Raw genomic sequence first — 20,464 nt, forward strand, 5'->3', positions numbered from 1 at the left:
CGTTGCTGGTGGAGATGTAAAGTGCTGTAACTGCTGTGGAGACAATTTGGCAATTCTTCAAAAAGTTAAACAGAATTACCATGTGACTCAGCAATTCTACTTTTAGGTATGGACCCTAAAGAATTGAAAATAGGTGTTCAAACAGGTATTTGTATGCCAATATTCATAGCAGCATTATTCACAATAACCCAAAGTGGAAACAACCCAAGAGTCCATCAGCTGATGAACAAATAAATATACATGTAATGTACATGCACACAATGGTATAATATTCAGCCATAAAAAAGAATGAAATTCTAATACATGGTACAATATGGAAGAAACTTAAAAACAATTTTCAGTAAATAAGCCAGACACAAAAGAACAAATATGATTTTATTTATGTGGAATATCAAGAATGAGCAAATTCATAGACACAGAAGTACATTAGAGGTTACCAGGGACTGGGAGGAGGATAGAATAGGGAAGGAGGTTATTGCTTAATGGATCTGGAGTTTCTGTTTGGGGTGGTAAGAAACTTTTTGCACAACATTGTAAATGTAAATAATGCCACTGAATAGTACAATTAGCCATGGCTAAAAATAGCAAACCTTATGATTTATATACACATATATTATCACAAAAATAAACCAAGGTACAAAAGAGTATATCATAAATTATCTTTGGTGTTTATATTTACATAAACACTGGAAAGATATAAGAAACTAATATAAGTGCCTACTTAGAGTTACCATGAATATTCAGCTCATACACACTAGTTAGGTTGTATTGGCTAAAATATAAGAATACTCTGTCCTGGGACACTTGGATGGCTCAGATGTTGAGCATCTGCCTTTGACTCAGGTCATGATCCTGGGGTCCTGGGATCAAGTCCCACTTCAGGTTCCCCACAGGGAGTCTGCTTCTCCCTCTGGCTGTGTCTCTGCCTCTCTCTCTGTGTCTCTCATGAATAAATACATAAAATCTCAAAATAAAAAAAAATAAAAAAAAATAAAAAAAAGAGAATACCCTGTCCCAATTGGTAAGTGGCCACTCCCCAATTCCCTGAATTTCTTCTACCTCTGCTCTCATCCTGGGATGCCTGATTGTCTCATGATCCAGCAGGAAAAGAGTTAACTCAAGCAGGCAGGGATCTGGCAGGCCAGCCTAGAAGTGCAATGGTTATAGGGTGGCAGGGAAAGTACACACTAAACCTTGAAACATCCCTTTGATTTTTGAATCATGTGACTGTATTACCTATTTACTATGATGAAATATAAAAAAAATTAAAAAGTATACCAGCTATAAAAGACGATTAAGGGATCCCTGGGTGGCGCAGCGGTTTGGCGCCTGCCTTTGGCCCAGGGCGTGATCCTGGAGACCCGGGATCGAATCCCACGTCGGGCTCCCGGTGCATGGAGCCTGCTTCTCCCTCTGCCTGTGTCTCTGCCTCTCTCTCTCTCTGTGACTATCATAAATAAATAAAAATTAAAAAAAAAAAGACGATTAAGAGAATTTGAGCAAAATAAATGCATACTTGTAAACCCTAGTGGCACAAAAAAAGAAAAAAAAACAAGATTGCTCAGGGAAGTGCAAATTTCGTGTAGAGGCTCAAATATGGGGGCAACAGGGGACAGGTACAGAATGAGCTTAGATAAATGAACATGGACCAGATACGAAGGAACATATGGCATTAATTATTTCATATGGCATTAATTAATTCAAGCTATTTCTATTGCACTGATAAATCATTTCTTATTTTTTTAATCAAGGGACTAACTTGAACAAGTCTGTGTGTTAGAAAAACAGTTCCGACAACCGTATAGGTAATGGAGTGAAGAGGAAAGAAGCCAGGAACAAGAGGGCTAAGATGATGAGGAAAGTGGTAACAAGATGGAAATAAAAAGTCATGGCCAGAAGATACTCAAAAGGAATGATCCAATGGTCTTGCCGGAAAAGTTAGCTTGGGCAATAAATAAAAAAGAGGAGAAACAAATAGTGATTCTAAAATTTCTAGCTTAGTTGACAAAGAGGGGTGGATTATGACCTTTAATGGGGAATCCTAAACAGGAAATTATTTAGAATTTTGGTTATGTGAAATGTGAATATACTGAGATGGCAAAGATAAGGCATTACATTAAGGTGGATTTCAAATAAAAAGTTACTATGAAAATGGTAATATTTTCTATTTTATTTAGGAATGATTTACTAAGAGGAAATATGCTAAATTCTACAGGACAGAACAGTATCTTTGTATATAAATGAAGGTCTAAACTCAAAGAGTACAATTGGAATATGATACAAAAATATTTTGTGCTGATTTTTACAAATTTATTTTTGACTGCGAAAGCTTCGGTGTTAGACATGTAGAACAATGACCTCCAGACACTGTCGCTAATTCTAGGATTCATATTTTTTATACAGAAATAACAGAGATGACTTCTCAGAATGCCGTTTAACACTTTCCCCATAAATGTATTTTCAAAATATCACGGTATTTTCCAGGGGGTAATATTGTTTCATTAGACGAACAAGAAAAGTTCCATAAAACCTTTACGAACAAAATCACTTTTTAGAGTATTCTCTTCAAGCTTTCTTCCCTCAATTCTGTATCTACCTCCAGCTACCCCCTCTCTCCCTGCACAGCTAATCTTCTAGTAGTGTGTATTCATAGTCCTCTCCTTACATTCACTCCTCAGTCCACTTTGCTCAGTTTCCGAAATAAGTGAAGTGGCTGTTGTTGCTAAAGCCAACAGAGTCCAACGCGTAACTAACTTATCTCACAGGAACTCTCTGTTGCATTAGCATACTTAGCCCATCCTTTCTGGAATGTTCTCCTTCTTTGATCTCTGTAACACACACTTCTGGTTTCCTTTACCCTTCTCTGATCATTTCTTCTCAACCTCCCTTGCTGGTTGATTCTCTTCCACCCAGCCAGGAGTTGCTGAATTTCTAGAAGGTTACTCCTAGCCCCTCCTCTCTCAATCCGCTCTCTTCTAGGAAAGCTTATCATATCCATGACTTCAATTTTCAACTATAGATCAGGGATTCTGCCCCATGCTTTATCTCAAATCTCTAGGCTTGCCCTCTTCTCTAGACTGCAACCACAAATACCCAACCTCAACCTTTGTTTCTCAACCTGTCAGTGTGGATGTCTCAAATATACCTTAAACTAACCATCCAAATAATCACATTCTCAATCACTACCATCAAACGAGATCCTTTTCCAATGCTCCTATCTTAATGACAAGATATCTTTCACCCAAGGGCACAAGTCAGAAACTCAGTCACATTCTTAACATTTACCTTTTATTAAATCCCATATCCATTTCCTCACCAGACATTGTTAATCATTACTCCCCAAATACCTCTTACATCTCCGAACTTCTTTCTACCTGTATTGTCAAAACCCTAGTCTCCACTGCCAACATCTCTCTCCTGGGTTGTTGTAAGAACGTGGTAGTACACCAACCACGGCGTTGCCATCTATAATCTGGGGGGGGGGGGGGGGGGGAATGTACTGAGTGGCAAGTTTTTAGTCCAGTTATCTGAGAAGGAAGCAAAGTAAAGCCTTCGTTTCCAAAGTGCCTGCAAAAATGAGGATTATTCAAAGACACAACAGAAACATGTATATCCACATTACACATTATCATGAATAAATACTATCTCCCGGTTGGAGTGGTTTGGTTAAGTGGTGGAGAAAAAGTTTAAGTGACAAGCACGTGTCTCATTCCTCCACACCTGCTCTGTATCTGACCTTTCTGAGTGTCTGATCTGACTTTGCTCATTCAGTCTCTTCCAGATTATTCTGGGGTCATCTGAAAGCCTGGGAAGACCTCGATGGGCGTCTCCAATAAGGGTAAGAAGGTCTTTGGTGTAAAGATGCTTGTCTATTTTGTCTTGGAGCAGAAGGGACTCCAGGAGAGTCTTTTTTTGTCTCAGAAAGGCAGCTTGCGCCAGTTCTGCTCGTTTTCTGTTGCAATGGAGACACCGCCAAGAAATGTGTTGCTTGGCTGTCGCCCCCTGTTTGGGTGCTGTCCTCATGTTTTTTAAGTAGATTCTGTTCACGAGTTCATCGGGGACCGTACAGGTTAAGGCATCTCCCTCTGAGGCCCCGGCCTCCAATCTAAGCTGTGGCTTTTGACGTCCGCTGCTCTTTTTCTCCTTAGAGTTCGCTCTATGCTGGATCAGGTTTATCTTAACGGCACAGAAAGACTGGAGGGCATTCAGTTCCTCATCAGGCACCCGCGTGCTTTCTGCTTGGCGTCGAGCGTCTGATCCGTACTGTCCGGAGCTCGTTTCTTGGCCCCTGAGATAGCGGATCCACTTTGTAATGAACGTCGTTTCATTATTTTTGGAGCCCGAGAGCTCGGCTTGTTGGTCTCCATGTTCCACGTGCGCGGCCCTTCCCCGCTCAGGCTGGCTCCCAGAGGCCCGGGCCCGGGGCTGCGGTCCTCCGGGGGAGCTGGAGGAGCTGGATCTCTGCGCCCCATCAGCAACGGGCCCGTCAGGAAGGTCGGCCATCGCCCCGACGTCCGTGTGCACCAGTTCCCCTTGCTCTTCTCAAGCCGGGGCTTCCAGGCGGCGGGCTATCGCTCTGCATCACGCTCCTCACGCTCCGCTTCTCAGCTTTGATCCAGGCAGGCTCCCGAACCAGTTAGGCCGGAGCCCCCCGCGCTCGCGGCTCCCCGCAGACGCAGCGGGGCTCCTCTTCCGGGCCACGCCTTCCCGGCTGCCTTGGCAACGAGGGCGGTCATGCGCAGTGGACGCCGGCGCGGCGCTCCTCCTCTCCTCCCCCGCCCCGCCCCCCGGGCAGGCTCTGTGTGCGCAGGCGCAGAGCTCGCTGGGGTTGCAAAGCGCAGGCTCCGTTCGCTCTGCGGCGGCTCCTTCGTGCTATTTTAAGTCCAAAAATCTGACCATCCTTGAGAAAAGCGAGCAAACTGCTTTTCTTCAGGGATCACACAGGAGAACGTTTGTGAGGCCGATGGGAATAGGCGGCCATTTAATTCCAGAATGTATGCCCCGCCTAAATTAAAAAAAAAAAATGCTGCCCAAGAAGCGCAAGCAAGAAATGCATCTGCAGATCACCTCTTCGTAGACCCTGTCTTAGAATAAATATCGGACTACCGAAAGCATCCTACAACACTTCGCATGCACATCTTGCTCACATTTTTTGTGCTCCAGTATTGGGACCACATTCTGTGCTCTGGTTTTTCCAGACACAGGTTCTCAGGTCTTTGGTTCAGGCAGGTCCCCTCTGGCTGGCGCGTCAACCCCCCTTCTCCTGCAGGATTTATTACTGTTGCTCTCTCTCTCTCTCTCTCTTTCTTTTTAATGGAGTTCAATTTGCCAACGTATACTATAACACCCAGTGCTCATCCCACCAAGTGCCCCCTCAGTGCCCGTCACCCAGTCACCCCGTCCCCCTGCCCAGCTCCCCTTCCACCACCCCTACTTCGTTTCCCAGAGTTAGGAGTCTCTCATGTTCTGTCTTCCTCTCTGATAATTTCCCACTCATTTTCTCTCCTTTCCCCTTTATTCCCTTTCACTATTTTTTATATTCCCCAAATGAATGAGACCATATGATGTTTGTCCTTCTCCGATTGACTTACTTCACTCAGCATAATACCCTCCAGGTCCATCCACGTCGAAGCAAATGGTGGGTATTGATCATTTCTAATGGCTGAGGAATATTCCATTGTACACATAGACCACAGCTTCTTTATCCACTCATCTTTCGATGGACACCGAGGCTCCTTCCACAGTTTGGCTATAGTGGCCATTGCTGCTAGAAACATCGGGGTGCAGGTGTCCCGGCGTTTCACTGCATCTGTATCTTTGGGGTAAATCCCCAACAGTGCAATTGCTGGGTCATAGGGCAGGTCTATTTTTAACTCTTTGAGGAACCTCCACACAGTTTTCCAGAGTGGCTGCACCAGTTCACATTCCCACCAACAGTGCAAGAGGGTTCCCTTTTCTCCACATCCTCTCCAACATTTGTGGTTTCCTGCCTTGTTAATTTGCCCCATTCTCACTGGGGTGAGGTGGTATCTCGTTGTGGTTTTGATTTGTATTTCCCGGATGGCCAGTGTTGCGGAGCATTTTCCCATGTGCATGTTGGCCATGTCTATGTCTTCCTCTGTGAGGTTTCTGTTCATGTCTTTTGCCCATTTCATGATTGGATTGTTTGTTTCTTTGCTGTTGAGTCTGCAAGTCCTACTCCCTCGGGAAGAGCTTCACAGCCATCCTGCCCCAAATTCCTTAGAGCCTTTCTTACCTGGTTTGCAGAGATCTGATAACATTCCCACCATCACCCCACTAGATTAAAAACTCCATAAGGGCAGAAACCATGTCTGTGTTGCCCAGTGCTCTCCAGGTATTTGACACATAAGAAGGGTTGGATAAATCAGTGAAGCAAATGCATTGGATGATTGTGAAAACAGAAACATAACCTCACACAGATCCAGTGTAACCAGCTGAAGGAACTTTAATCTTTATCTTTCTGAACATGCCCCGCCTGGCCCCCATTAACTCTTTAACCCATGGCATGTCCCTTTAAAAGAGCCTTTTAAAAAAACATGGTAGAATTTTATTAATAACTGTTGAATTATAATATGTTGACTCCGAAGATTGACTTTTTCTAGTCTTAATAAATATTTGAGTCTAGATCTTAGTAAATAAATATCTGAGATAATTTCGAGAGAATGGGCTCCCTTGGTCAGTTCCCTTCCTCCATGTGTGTTGTTATTAAAGTCCAGCGAGATATATTTATAATGTTATTCCAAGAAAATGAACATGTTTTGGCAAAGAGTCAAAAGTCTGAAATGTTCAAAAAGCATCTCCCAAATATAAACTAGCCTCTCAAAGTATCACACTGTTGATACTTCACTTTGCAACTTCATTTATTCAACCCAGATAATATTTTATCAAGTAATGTTAGTCTTTAAAAAAAAAAAAAGGTAGCAAAAAAAAAAAGTAGCAGATAATTGATGGGTAGCTCCAAGTGATTTCCAACATCTCAAAGGCTCAAGATATTCATTTTTTTAATTTTCATTTTAAAAACCTTCCTTATTCTCTGAATATTTATACATAATTCATTATAACCCACATTTTCCCCAAAAACATTGATCAAAGAAGCTATACTTTCAATAAAGTATAATCATATCTTCTAATATGCTAAATATTTTTAAGAACCTAATACTAGAGGATCCCTGGGTGGCTCAGCGGTTTAGTGCCTGCCTTTGGTCCAGGGCACGATCCTGGAGTCCCTGGATCGAGTCCCACGTCAGGCTCCCGGCTTGGAGCCTGCTTCTCCCTCTGCTTCTCCCTCTGCCTGTGTCTCTGCCTCTCTCTCTCTCTCTCTCTCTCTCTACGTCTATCATGAATTAAAAAAAAAAAACAAACAAACAAAAAAAAAAAACTAATACTAGAAGCAGATACATTGGGGGAAAATATCCTGTAATTAACTTTTTTTTTTTTTGTAATAAGCAGCATGTAATAATCAGTAAATAGTTTAATACTCTTAACATGATGTTTTCCAAGGTACAGCCAGTCATATTCCTTCTAGGGTCTTGACAAAATCCAAGGTTGGTGGAACTTGTCAAAACCTCTCCTGGCTACTTTGCCTGTGCTTTGGGCATCCTTGGGTACTTGGGCCGCCTCCTATAGGTTGGCTCTTTTTCTTTCAAAAGCATGCTTGAGAAGTGCCAGGGAGAAAGTGCTTTGGCACATGCAGCAAAACACTATCACTCAGGTGACTTCCTCTGGTAAGTTTTTCTTCCAGAAACGTCAGGCATCTCTTAGGGCTGATGGGAATGTTGGAGTTCTCTACAGATGGAATTGTGGCTGAAGACTGGCTGGAGTGGGGTGGGAGGAGTAGGAAGTAAAGAGATAAATCAAATGCTCCTGGCTTAACCATGTGATGGCACTACTTTTATTACCTTGCAGACACTGTCTCTTCCTTCAAAGTTCTTAATGGGAGGAGGGCAAAGCTCTTTTTTCCAGCTTTTCTTCAACAATCAAATATGCTTTATAGCTATGGGGCTTAACCCCAGAGAGAGGAGGTCAAAATAAATTAGTCTTCCTGTCTGATTCTTTTTCTCTCTTGTTTCTCTTCTCTTGGAGGGAAAAGGACACTCTCTCAGTTTCTTCCTGTTTGGCAAGCACTTCTCCCCCCAGGTATCATAGCTCTTCCTTCCCAGGTGGCATTTGGCCTGCACCCCTTCCTGGAGCCATGGTGGTGTACAGGGTACCAGGAGGGAATCTAGTTTATGAATAGGGGAAATTAAGTTGACAAATCTTTCAACAATATCCTACGCTTTACATAAACCTCCCAGCCCTGTACTTGGTTCTATGGATCAAGCAAAATGAAATATTATTTCTTCTCCTAAGGGTCTAAGATCAATGAGTCAGAAATCTCACAGTGAGAAACGATTTTTGCAGAGTAAAGAATCTTACATCACTCATGTTAAAAAATTATTTCAATTTACAGGACAGTACTGGTTCTTCATTTCTTTAAAATGTTTTTCCCTCACAAATATCTCAATCTTTCCATTCTTTTTTCCATTCTTCTATAATTTTTCAGACATTGATTGCCTTACACAGAGTTGCCTTTTTCTTTAATAATTATTGTTTTGCAAAGGTAACATATGTACTTTAAAAGATACGGATAAGCCACCAGTATTGATTTTAAGTAAAAGTTACCTAAATTCTGACCTCCCGAAGATTATACTACAAACACTTATAAAACATTTTCTATTTTTCCTAAATAATTTTTGTTAACAAAAATGTGGGTTATATTATTATTTTATAAACTATTTTCTTCAATTAGTAATAATGTGACTTTTCCATTCAATTTATAAAAATTCTTTTTCAACATAATTTCAGCATATTTGATTTATTTAATTAATTAAGTTATTTAGGCACAAGGTATTTCCAGGTATTTGTGCTTCTAAAAATTATCAGAATAAATGTTTCTCTAGTTAAATCTTTATATACATTCATAGGTATACATTTATGATACATTCCAGAATGTAATTGATGGTCATATGTGTGTATAATTTGAAGGCTTTTAAGATATCAATTCTTCCCTTTTCACTTTTTACCCTTTACTGCAATATGCAAAATCCAAGATATAATATTATTTTTCCATAAATACTTCAGTTTATAACTTCAGTAGGTGAGGCATTTCTAAAAATAAAAACCACATTATGATGATTGTCACATCCAAAACATAATAATTCCTTAATATCATCTAATAACTCTTCTGTATTCAAATTTCTCTGTGTCAAAAATACCTTTTTGCAAGTTGCAGCACTTGTATTGAGATCTGTTCACCACATTTAGCTGATAGGGCTCACAAGGCTCTTTTACTCCACAATTCTTCACAAGTACAAACAATCTTAAAAAAAGGAAAAAGAAAAAAAAATAAGCAGCCATAAATTTATTTTTCTTCTTTGTATCTACTATTATGTTCCCTATAGACAATCATTAAAGTTTTTTTATTTATTCTTCCAAGTTTCTTGTTGAAATTACACATCAATATACATTTGTACACCCTTTCTTAGAAAAAAAATGTATCCAACATATGCTGGTTGGACCACAGTTATTCCCACATTTTGTGAGCAATTTGGTCTTATAAGGAATCAAATTTTTCTTTGTATATGTAGAGGTATATCTCCAATAAGATTTCTAGGAGTAAGATTAACAAATCAAAAATTTAGACATATGTAGTTGTTGAGTTTTGGGGGAGTTCTGTTTTGTTTTGTTTTTTACATATTTCCAAATTCCCCTCTATAGGGGGGTGTACATTTTGCATTCCTGTCAGCAATGTATAAGAACAATGGTTCCCAAGAGCCTGGCCATCAGGATATGTACTCAGATTTATGAATTTTTGTGAATGTAATGGATGAGAAATGGTATCTCAGTGTAATTTTACATTGAATTCCTGTTATTATAAGTGAGATTGAACACCATTTTATGTATATAAAGGCCTTTTACATTTATTTTTGTATGCGCTATTTATTTTGCCCATTTTTCCACAAGACTTTTTAATTTATTCTTCTGAATTCTTAAAAAGTACTTAAAATCACTTTAATATTGGAAATATTAACCATTTGTCCATGAGATAAGTCCCAAACAATTTTCCCACTTTGTCTTTTTATTTGCTTGTGCTGTTTGCCATGCAAAAGTTGGATCTTTCATTTCATATGATAAATTTATCAATCTGTTTCCTTAGTGTTCTAGAATTCTTAATCATATTTAGAAAAATTTTGTCCACTCCCATGTTATAAACTCACACATGTTTTCTTACAATATTCGTGATCCTTTTTCTTCTCTGTGTTAACACTCTAATCCTTTTATAGTTTTCTTTTTTTCTAATGTGAAGAATGAACCTACTTTTTATATATTTTTGTATGGCTATCCAGTGATTCCAATAATACTTACCAAAATGTTCTTGTTTACTCCACTGCTTTTAGATACTGACTTTATCAGAAATTCCCATACATAGTTTTGCTGTGTTTTTTTTTTTCCTGGAATTTCAAATGTAGTATATTGGTCTGTCTTTCTATTTCTATATACCAATACTATACTGTTTTAACAGACTTTATATTATATGTTTTAATTTCTCATAGGGCCAGACCTCTCTTCTTTGTTATCAGGAATTTCTTGTATGTTCTTATTTCTTTATTTTTCCAAATGAACTTTATAACCAATTTGTCTTGCTTCAGGATAAAAGTAAAAAAAAACAATAGTCTTGGAATATGCTAAATTTATAAATATTGAGGATTTTTTAAATTGGACCTTCCTATTCAGAAATATGGCATTCTTTACAAGTACTCAGGTGTACTTTGGCATCTTGCATGTAGTTTCCAATATAGGTTCTGTCTACCTCTCTTTTTCTTAAGCTTATGGATTTTATTTTGTTTTATGTTATATACTTTATGCTAGTCATCATAAAGGAAGTTACTTCTTCCACTATATCTTGCAACTGATTATTTGTATACTAGAATTCTGTAGACACCAGTATTTTTATTTTATAGCCTGCTACTTTAGTAAATGTTTATTGTTTAGAGTAGTTGTATCTTCGTCTTAGATTTGTAAAACATATATAAAATTTCTGATAGTTTAGAATTGTTTTTGATGATGAAAAACAAAAGTCGGAATGATCTGCATGACATAGAATTGTCCTATAAAATGCTATTATAACAAAGCTCTGATAGGTAAAGAGATAGAAAGATAAAATATTGAGGGAATTTATCAATTAATTTTTTATTTATGTGGTGTATTAGTTTGCTAGGGCTGCTGTAATAAAATGCCACAAATTAGTGGTTTAAACAACAGAGAATGCCTCACAGTCTGGAAACTAGAAATCTGAAATCAGGGCATGGATGGGATTGGTTCCTTCTTAAGGCTGTGAGGGAAGACTCTGTTCCAGGGCTCTCTCTTTGACTAGGAGATTGCTGTCTTCATGTTCATATGGTGTTCTCCCTGTATGCATGTCTGTATGTTCAAATTTAACCTTTTATAAGGGTACCAGCCATATTTGTGTCCAATATTGGATCCCACCCTAATGACCTCATTTTAACTTGCTTACCTGTGTCAGAGACATCTCTAAAGGGATACACATTCTGAAATACTGGGGGTTAGAACTTCAACATAAGAATTTGGTAGGGATGCAATTGAACCCATGGCATGTGGTTTTTATGAAAAACAGATTAAAGGTAAATTCGATAGTTTGCCTGCAGGATAGACTTTTACTGTTAAACTGCTTGTGATCTGCTAAGTGAGAAAAATGGAGTAGTTAAATACAGGGACTTAAAGAAAGACAAACTGCTTTATAGGTGTACATAGAGCTACATTCTGTGAGTAGTTTCAACTTTATTTGTCTGTTAATAAAGAAGTATTTTTGTTTTAGATGAAGGCCCTTGAGGGCCTTGTGAATACAATTTATATTCTCTGACACTACTATAAATGTGACTGGCCACGCTTTAGAGATATTGCTCACATTTAGTGTTTTAAGTAAGAAATTATTGTTCTTCCTGGAATATGAGAAAATTTAAATTTTTAATTTTAAACAGATCTTTTAAAATATTTTTATTAAAAAAAATAAAATAAGAGTGCCTGTGTGGCTCATGTGGTTAAGCGTCCACTTTCAGCTCAGGTCATGATCTCAGAGTCCTGGATTAGGCCTACCCCTACCCCCCTGCTCACGTGCTCTCTCTCTCTCTCTCTAATAAATAAATAAATAAAATCATTTTTAAAAAGAAAAAATAAAATATTTTGATTGGTTTATTTTAGAGTTTTTAATGTTTTTAAGCAGTTATTTCCCACTGTTCCATTTGAGTATCTGGTGAAATTCCAAACAAGTATAGGGCAGAAATTAGTTATTTTATAAATAAGTATCTCTAATATATTTAAGTGTATCAATGGTGATATTCTTCACAACAAATAATGCCAAGCATGAATTTGAATTGTATGATCTCTTTTGTTATTTTTCTTGAAAATTCTATGATAACAACATAATATATAGGTTTTCTAGTCTTATTTACTTCACCTTCACTATACTTCAAATTGAGAACCATTCTCAGCATCTTTACGCAATTTTATAAAGTTAAGTCCCTGGGCCTTTGGGCAATACTACTTAATACTGACATTGACATCTAGGAAATTAATATAAATCAGAACCTAATTGTAATACATTTCTCTTCAAAGCACAGAGGATGTATGAAATGAATCCAGAAATGGGTTTTCTTGAGGGACAGAGGTCTGTGACTCTGGATGTTGGGGGAAAAGATTGGAATTCACAGTGGTTTTCCTGAAAACTACTACATAGAATGATTTTTTCTTCTACTCAATATCTTTGCAAAACATTTTACTGTAATTTTCCTACTTACAAAGTAAGCTTTCACTGTAAAATGAATATTCATATGATTGCATAGGGTTGGATGACATAGAAATTGCAAATAATTTCATTTGAGACCAATATTTCCATAGAACTATTTTATTGAAGTGTTCAAAGCAATCATAAAAATCTCACTATGCTCTGGAAAGACATCTAATGTAATAAATTGAGTTCGCAGACTCAACTTATTTTATCTCCTTATTTTAGATAGGCATTTTCCAAAAACAAACTCTATCACTCAAGAATGTAAGACTGTTTCTTTAGAGCCTTCCATGCTTAACTTGAAAGCTGTCAACCCAGGAGGCTGAAACAGAGCAAGATTATGAAACCTGAGTGAATAGCTCATTCTTTGCGCCCATGCCCTTGCTGCGTGCTGCCCCGTGGTACAAGCCTGAGAGGTATGCACTATGATAGCTAATGAAGCACTTCCTTTATGTCTCACTGACCAGAACTCTTATTTGAAGCCTGTATATTATGCCACTGAAATCTCACAATATCAGCCTTTGTTCTAGCTAGCAGAGACTGTTTCTTGTCTTTCTGTGGCTAAATTTCATGCATCAAACTTGTTAGGCCCTTTACTAATAAGTGTGGCTATATGCCATTAAGCTAGTTCTTGCTGTTTATAAAGTTGTAAAGTTTATTTTACTTTGTTTTTATTTGCCCTTTTTTATTACCACACCCCCCCCAAAGCCAAGAATTATAATTTTGAGATTATGTGGAGATAAAAACTTGGAGGTGAAAGCCACTGAGCCTCCTGTAAGTTCCTCTTCTTTGTTAAATATCATGATAACAATGAACATTATAAGAACAAGAATATGAATAAAATTCATCCAGAATGAAGAGAATGGCATTAAATGGATCAAAACTAATCGGATTACCTAATCCTAAATAAGAAGTATTAAAAATGGTCCCCTTGTTATGTTTTAACATATTTTTTTCATACTTTGTTATCTGATTGGGCATCTTCCTTCTCTCAACTACTATTACATCAATAGGCCCCAATGCAAGCTTTGATAAAGTGACCTAAAGGAAAATCAGGAGTGACTGCCACAGTTGCTTATAGAATATGGGCTTCAGTTAACCTAAATACAAACAAGAAATGTTAAAAGATTCCTTAGAGCTTGTAAATTTTAGGAAGAAACAATTATGAACCTCTTCTCCAAACTCAAGGTGTATCAGCTCCTTCATTTTTGTTTCTTGTAATATAATAGGGATAATAGACACCATCTCTTGGGTGCCATTTAATACCCATAACTTGGCTATTAAATAAGGTAACATGGGGGTCCCTGGGTGGCGCAGCGGTTTGGCGCCTGCCTTTGGCCCAGGGCGCGATCCTGGAGTCCCGGGATCGAATCCCACATCGGGCTCCCAGTGCATGGAGCCTGCTTCTCCCTCTGCCTGTGTCTCTGCCTCTCTCTCTCTCTGTGACTATAATAAATAAATAAAAATTAAAAAAAAAATAAGGTAACATACACAAGAGCTTGTTACCCAATACAGAGTTCTTATCACCATCCTTGCAATTGCAGGATAGATTTAATAGGGAACTAAATACTGAGATCCTTTTTCTTAATATTTTATTTATTTATTCATGAGAGACACAGAGAGAGAGAGAGGCAGAGATACAGGCAGAAGGAGAAGCAGGCTCCATGCAGGGAGCCCAATGTAGGACTCGATTCCAGGTCTCCAGGATCACACCCTAGGCTGCAGGCGGCGCTAAACCGCTGCGCCACCAGGGCTGCCTACTGAAATCCTTCTAATGGGCTTCTTCTTATGAGTACACTAATTTTTACCAAGCATACTACTTTCCTGATTTTGTTTTTTTTGCATTTGTATTCTATCTACCCAATAAGACTTCTCCAAAGCACTAAAACAATAAATGTGTAAAAAGACTTTGAAGAGCAAATAACCACAAACACACAAGTTACTTCCTCAATAATAAAAGTAGAAGTAATTAAAACACATAAACTTTTGGGGTGCCTAGGTAGCTCAGTTGATTGGGCATCCAACTCTTGATTTCAGCTCAGATCATGATCTTAGGGTTGTGAGATTGAGCCTTGTGTCAGACTCTGCACTGAACATGGAACCTATTTAAGATTCTCTCTCCTCAGCTCCTCCCCACGTAAACAACAACAACAAAACTGGAACACCTTGAGCTACTACTATCTCAACATTTCTATCGTCTTCATATTTTTTCTGGTTGTCTGATCTCCCAATTTTAGTGGGATTATCAAACTTTTCAGGTCAACAGAATATAAATGTGAGAAAAGTTTATCTCATAATGCCAGCCATTGTTCTAGCTAGTAGAAGCTGAATTATTTTCTTTACTAAAATGCATGTACCAAATTTGTTTAACTCTTTAAGTGTGTATATGTTTCCCCACATAGAATTTATTTTGCTTTCCTCCTCTCCTCTCTTCATATTTTTATTTTTAAATGTTTTCTCTTCATATTTTTGGTTTAAAAAAATGTTTTCTATCAAATTAAAAATTAAAATCAATTTTGAAGTGGCAATTATTTGGAGTGGGAGTTGAAAATTACAATTATGTTTTCTACCAACTTTTTAAAGATTGTATGTAGATCTTCATTTCTAAGTATTTCACTATCATAGAAAAAGATATCTAGGTGTCTATTTAATACTTGACAAATAAATCTTAACAAAATTATTAACCAAGGTAAAGACAAATTCCATGACATTGTCATGGTATTTTGTCAATATTTTTGGCAAGTTATGTTTGAGGATTTTTTTGTTTTGTTTTTTGTTTTTTTGTTTTTTGTTTTTTTGTTTTTTGTTTTTTTTAGATTTGACTTATTTATTCATGAGAGATACACAGAGAGAAGCAGAGGAGAGGGAGAGGGAGAAGTAGGCTCTTTGCAGGAAGCCCAATGTGGAACTCGATTCCAGGACCTGGGATCATGACCTGGGGTGAAGGCAGACTATTAACCAGTGAGCCACCCAGGTGCTCCAACGTTTGAGTTTTAAATTTTTATCTTGATTGGATTTTTTTAAAGTAGGTACTATTTTTTCCATCTATTTTCATGTCCACCCTACCCCCATCTCCCAGCATCAAGCTTCTCACAGTCAGTTCTGCTATGGCCCAGTGACCCATCAACATTGTATTCTAAGGCACACAGAACAAAAAGAATGCCCACCGACATACTTCCACTTATGTAGTATTCTATTTCCCATAAAAAGACAGTAGATTTTTTAAAATCAAATAATTTTATTTCCTACACTTTTTCCTACTAAGTATTTAGAGATACTTATGCCATCAAAAGTCTAGAATTACTAGATACTAATTAGACAATAACAGAAATTGAGTAATAGGAGTATGGCCAAAAAATGATGGGTATGAGATTAGAAACTTATGAAACTCAGGGAAGAAACCTACAAATGAGCCAAGGAGTCTGAAGCCTTGGAATCATTCACAAATCCTTACTCTCCCCAGATCCCTCCAGTCACAAAATCCTGTAATGACACACCCTGACCCCCAACACACTGCTTCTCTTCAGTCACATCCCCACTATTGGACACAGATATCCTTCACTGGATCCAGAGCACCTGTCTTCAAGTTGACCTCACAACCTCTAGAATTTTCCCAAACCCTTCACTTCCTTTCTCCCTTCCTTCCACTCCAACTCCTTTCCAAATAACTATCCACATTGCAACTAGAGTAGAAAACAGCTCCCCTGTTTCATGTTTCTTATTTCTTCTCAACAGTTTGGTCTGGAACAGACATAAGTGACAGAGTGACTCTTTCAGATTGAAAACAAAACAGAACAGTGAAATATTTAGGTATTAGTTACTAAAGTCTTTATGTAAAAATACTTGAGGAAGAAGGAGAAAGGAAATTGTTTAAGCAGCTGAAAATCCCCCTGAGAAAGAGCCTAACACTTAGTATTAAACAGCAGCTTTTCCATTCTCCTCCTCAGCCTACCCATTCTCCTCACTGATTATTACTCATCCTTCAGGTCTTAGATTATCCATCATTTGAGACAAATCTTTCCCTTAGACATCTACTACTCTTGCTTTCAAGAAGCAGAACATGCGTGCAGCAAATGACACATTATAAATAAGTCTAGAATGGTGTTAAGTGGTTCGTGGTAGGTCATACTGATAGACTGTAAGCCCTACCAGGACTGGAAAAAGCCTGTTTTCTTCACCATTAAGTTACATGTCTTGTACCGTCAATACATTTTGAAAATAATAGATGAATTAAATAATCAAATAATTGATTTGAGACTGAAGAAAGAGAAATTAAGGAGTCAGTCCCATTTACAATTGCACCCAAAAGCATAAAATACCTAGGAATAAACCTAACCAAAGAGGTAAAGGATCTATACCCTAAAAACTACGGAACACTTCTGAAAGAAATTGAGGAAGACACAAAGAGATGGAAAAATATTCGATGCTCATGGATTAGAAGAATTAATATTGTGAAAATGTCGATGTCACCCAGAGCAATATACACGTTTAATGCAATCCCTATCAAAATCCTTGGACTTTCTTCAGAGAGTTGGAACAAATTATTTTAAGATTTGTGTGGAATCAGAAAAGACCCCGAATAGCCAGGGGAATTGTAAAAAAGAAAGCCATAGCTATCACAATGCCAGATTTCAGGTTGTACTACAAAACTGTGGTCATCAAGACAGAGTGGTACTGGCTCAAAAACAGACACATAGATCAATGGAACAGAATAGAGAATCCAGAGGTGGACCCTCAACTTTATGGTCAACTAATATTCGACAAAGCAGGAAAGATTATCCACTGGAAAAAAGACAATAAATGGTGCTGCGAAAATTGGACATCCACATGCAGAAGAATGAAACTAGACCATTCTCTTGCACCATACACAAAGATAAACTCAAAATGGATGAAAGATCTTAATGTGAGACAAGATTCCATCAAAATCCTAGAGGAGAACACAGGCAACACCCTTTTTAAACTTGGCCACAGTAACTTCTTGCAAGATACATCCACGAAGGCAAGAGAAACAAAAGCAAAAATGAACTATTGGGACTTCATCAAGATAAAAAGCTTTTGCATAGCAAAGGATACAGTCAACAAAACTAAAAGACAACCTATAGATGGGAGAAGATATTTGCAAATGACCTATCAGATAAAGGGCTAGTTTCCAAGATCTATAAAGAACTTCTTAAACTCAACAGCAAAGAAACAAACAATCCAATCATGAAATGGGCAAAAGACATGAAGAGAAATCTCACAGAGGAAGACATAGACATGGCCAACACGCACATGAGAAAATGCTCTGCATCACTGGCCATCAGGGAAATACAAATCAAAACCACAATGAGATACCACCTCACACCAGTGAGAATTGGGATAATTAACAAGGCAGGAAACCACAAATGTTGGAGAGAATGTGGAGAAAGGGGAACCCTCCTGCACTGTTGGTGGGAATGTGAACTGGTGCAGCCACTCTGGAAAACTGTGTGGAGGTTCCTCAAAGAGTTCAAAATAGATCTGCCCTAAGATCCAGCAATTGCACTGCTGGGGATTTACCCTAAAGATACAGATGCAGTGAAACGCCACGACACCTGCACCCCAAATGTTTATAGCAGCAATGGCCACAATAGCCAAACTGTGGAAGGAGGCTCGGTGTCCATCGAAAGATGAATGGATAAAGAAGATGTGGTTTATGTATTCAATGGGATATTACTCAGCCACTAGAAATGACAAGTACCCACCATTTGCTTCGACATGGATGGAACTGGAGGGTATTATGCTGAGTGAAAATAAGTCAATCGGAGAAGGACAAACATTATATGGTCTCATTCATTTGGGGAATATAAAAAATAGTGAAAGGGAATAAAGGGGGAAGGAGAAAAAATGGGTGGGAAATATCAGAAAGGGAGACAAAACATGAAAGAGTCCTAACTCTGGGAAACAAAGTAGGGGTGGTAGAAGGGGAGGTGAGCAGGGGGTGGGGGTGACTGGGTGATGGGCACTGAGAGGGGCACTTGATGGGATGAGCACTGGGTGTTATTCTATATGTTGGGAAATTGAACACCAATAAAAAATAAATTTATAAAAAAAAAAATAATAATTGATTTGATGGTCTACCTACAGATGGCAGCATCTCTGATAGTTTCCTCCTCAGAAGTAAGCACAGGTTTTTCCCTACTTCTCTATTGCATATTATGTTGGTCAGGTACTTGAAATAATTGACCAGCCAGGCCTCATTCAGTAAAAAGCATATCAGTTAAATGTCCACCCTTTGTCTGCATTTGAGTCCTAATCTTTGGCATGTGGTCTGGCCTGAGCAGCAGCAGCAGCAAATGTTACAGCCCAGTGACCTCTGCCCCAAAATCCCTCAGAAGGAGACCACAGGAAACAGACATCCTGAGGGAGTCCACAGAAGAGACAGTGTGCCAGGAAGGCACCAGATCTGGAATCCCCCTATAGTTCTTCTCAAATTCTGCTGTGCTTTAAAATCATCTTTTAAAATATTGGGTGGTATCCAGGCCACCTCCAATGATAATTAAATCAGAAACTTTGGGGGTTGGACCCAAACATCAGTAATTTCTATAATGCTCTTGGGGATTCCACTGTGCAGCCACAGCAGAGATCCCACATTTCAGGATCCTGTTATCAGTGCTTTAAGACCAGGAGCATTGGCATGACCTAGCAGGAACACACTCCTCTCAAACCCAGTGAATTTGCATATTAAAATAAATCCTTCCATTATTCCTATGCATGCTGAGGCATGAGTAGCACTACTTTATGACATCTGTCCTAAATAGCCTTTTATAAAATAGCTATACTTCCCATTATTACCTAATACCTGGTCAATACTCTTTTTCTTCTTTCTTTTTACCATTTGCCCCATCTGTGCTCCAACCATTCAGACCTACAGTTGCCTGATGTACCACCCTCTTTCATTCTTTGTAAATTGGTATTTTTAACATTATAAAATATTTTAAACATTCAGAAAGTTCAGAGGACAGACACAACTAGAACCCTTGTACCTACTATTAACATGTAACAAAAATGACTGGATCCTTTATCATTAAAAAAAATGCTACAAATAATAAAATTAAAACCACCTGGTCATCCCTATATAGTTTTATTCCTTACCATTCCTCTCCAAATGTGTTCACCATTCTGAAACTGGTATAGTTTTTTAAAGATTTTATTTATTCATGAGACACACACACATACACACACAGAGAGAGAGAGAGAGAGAGGAAAGAGAGCAAGAGAGAGACAGAGATAGAGACACAGGCAGAAAGAGAAGTAGGCTCCATGCAGGAAGCCCGATGTGGGGTCCTGGAACTCCAGGATCACACCCTGAGCCAAAGCCAGATGCTTAAACCGCTGGGCCACTCGGCCGTGCTGAAACTGGTATATTTTGTATTTTTCCAAACATGCTTTATTCTCCCCATTTGGAATAACATAAATAAAACACAAGCTTGACCTCAGACAGCTTATATTCTACTGTGTGAGGATGTATTATACACATAATAAATAAATGAATTACACTAGAATTTTACACTAGAAGGTGGTATGTGACATGAAGAAAAATAAGGCATGAAGAGTGTGAGGAAGCTCTGAGGAGTTTTA

The 20,464-nt window shown here is 38.3% G+C and overlaps 2 protein-coding genes across 5 annotated transcripts in view; one reads left to right on the top strand and one right to left on the bottom strand.

The window, feature by feature from the left end:
- The window catches only part of C15H8orf48 (chromosome 15 C8orf48 homolog), a 28,234-nt gene extending 23,507 nt beyond the window's left edge, over positions 1 to 4,727 (bottom strand). Inside the window, exons 1-2 of one of the 3 annotated variants that reach the window (XM_072776244.1) lie at positions 3,737 to 4,727; positions 1,279 to 1,447 (exon numbers count right to left, since the gene is read on the bottom strand). In XM_072776244.1, coding sequence (XP_072632345.1) covers positions 1,282 to 1,447; positions 3,737 to 4,503 — 933 coding nt within the window. In that variant the 5' untranslated portion in view covers positions 4,504 to 4,727 and the 3' untranslated portion in view covers positions 1,279 to 1,281. The remainder of the gene's footprint in view (positions 1 to 1,278; positions 1,448 to 3,736) is intronic. The other 2 variants (XM_072776246.1, XM_072776247.1) reach the window with 2 other exon arrangements.
- Positions 1 to 20,464, top strand: part of DLC1 (DLC1 Rho GTPase activating protein) — a 493,356-nt gene that overhangs the window by 26,073 nt on the left and 446,819 nt on the right. The window contains exon 2 of one of the 2 annotated variants that reach the window (XM_072776232.1): positions 3,772 to 3,838. The exons of the other annotated variant lie outside the window; for it this stretch is intronic. The gene's annotated coding sequence lies outside the window, so the exon portion shown is untranslated. The remainder of the gene's footprint in view (positions 1 to 3,771; positions 3,839 to 20,464) is intronic. 2 annotated transcript variants of the gene reach the window in all.

Source organism: Canis lupus, chromosome 15, assembly GCF_048164855.1.
Source record: "Canis lupus baileyi chromosome 15, mCanLup2.hap1, whole genome shotgun sequence".
Classification (NCBI taxonomy): Eukaryota; Metazoa; Chordata; class Mammalia; order Carnivora; family Canidae; genus Canis; species Canis lupus.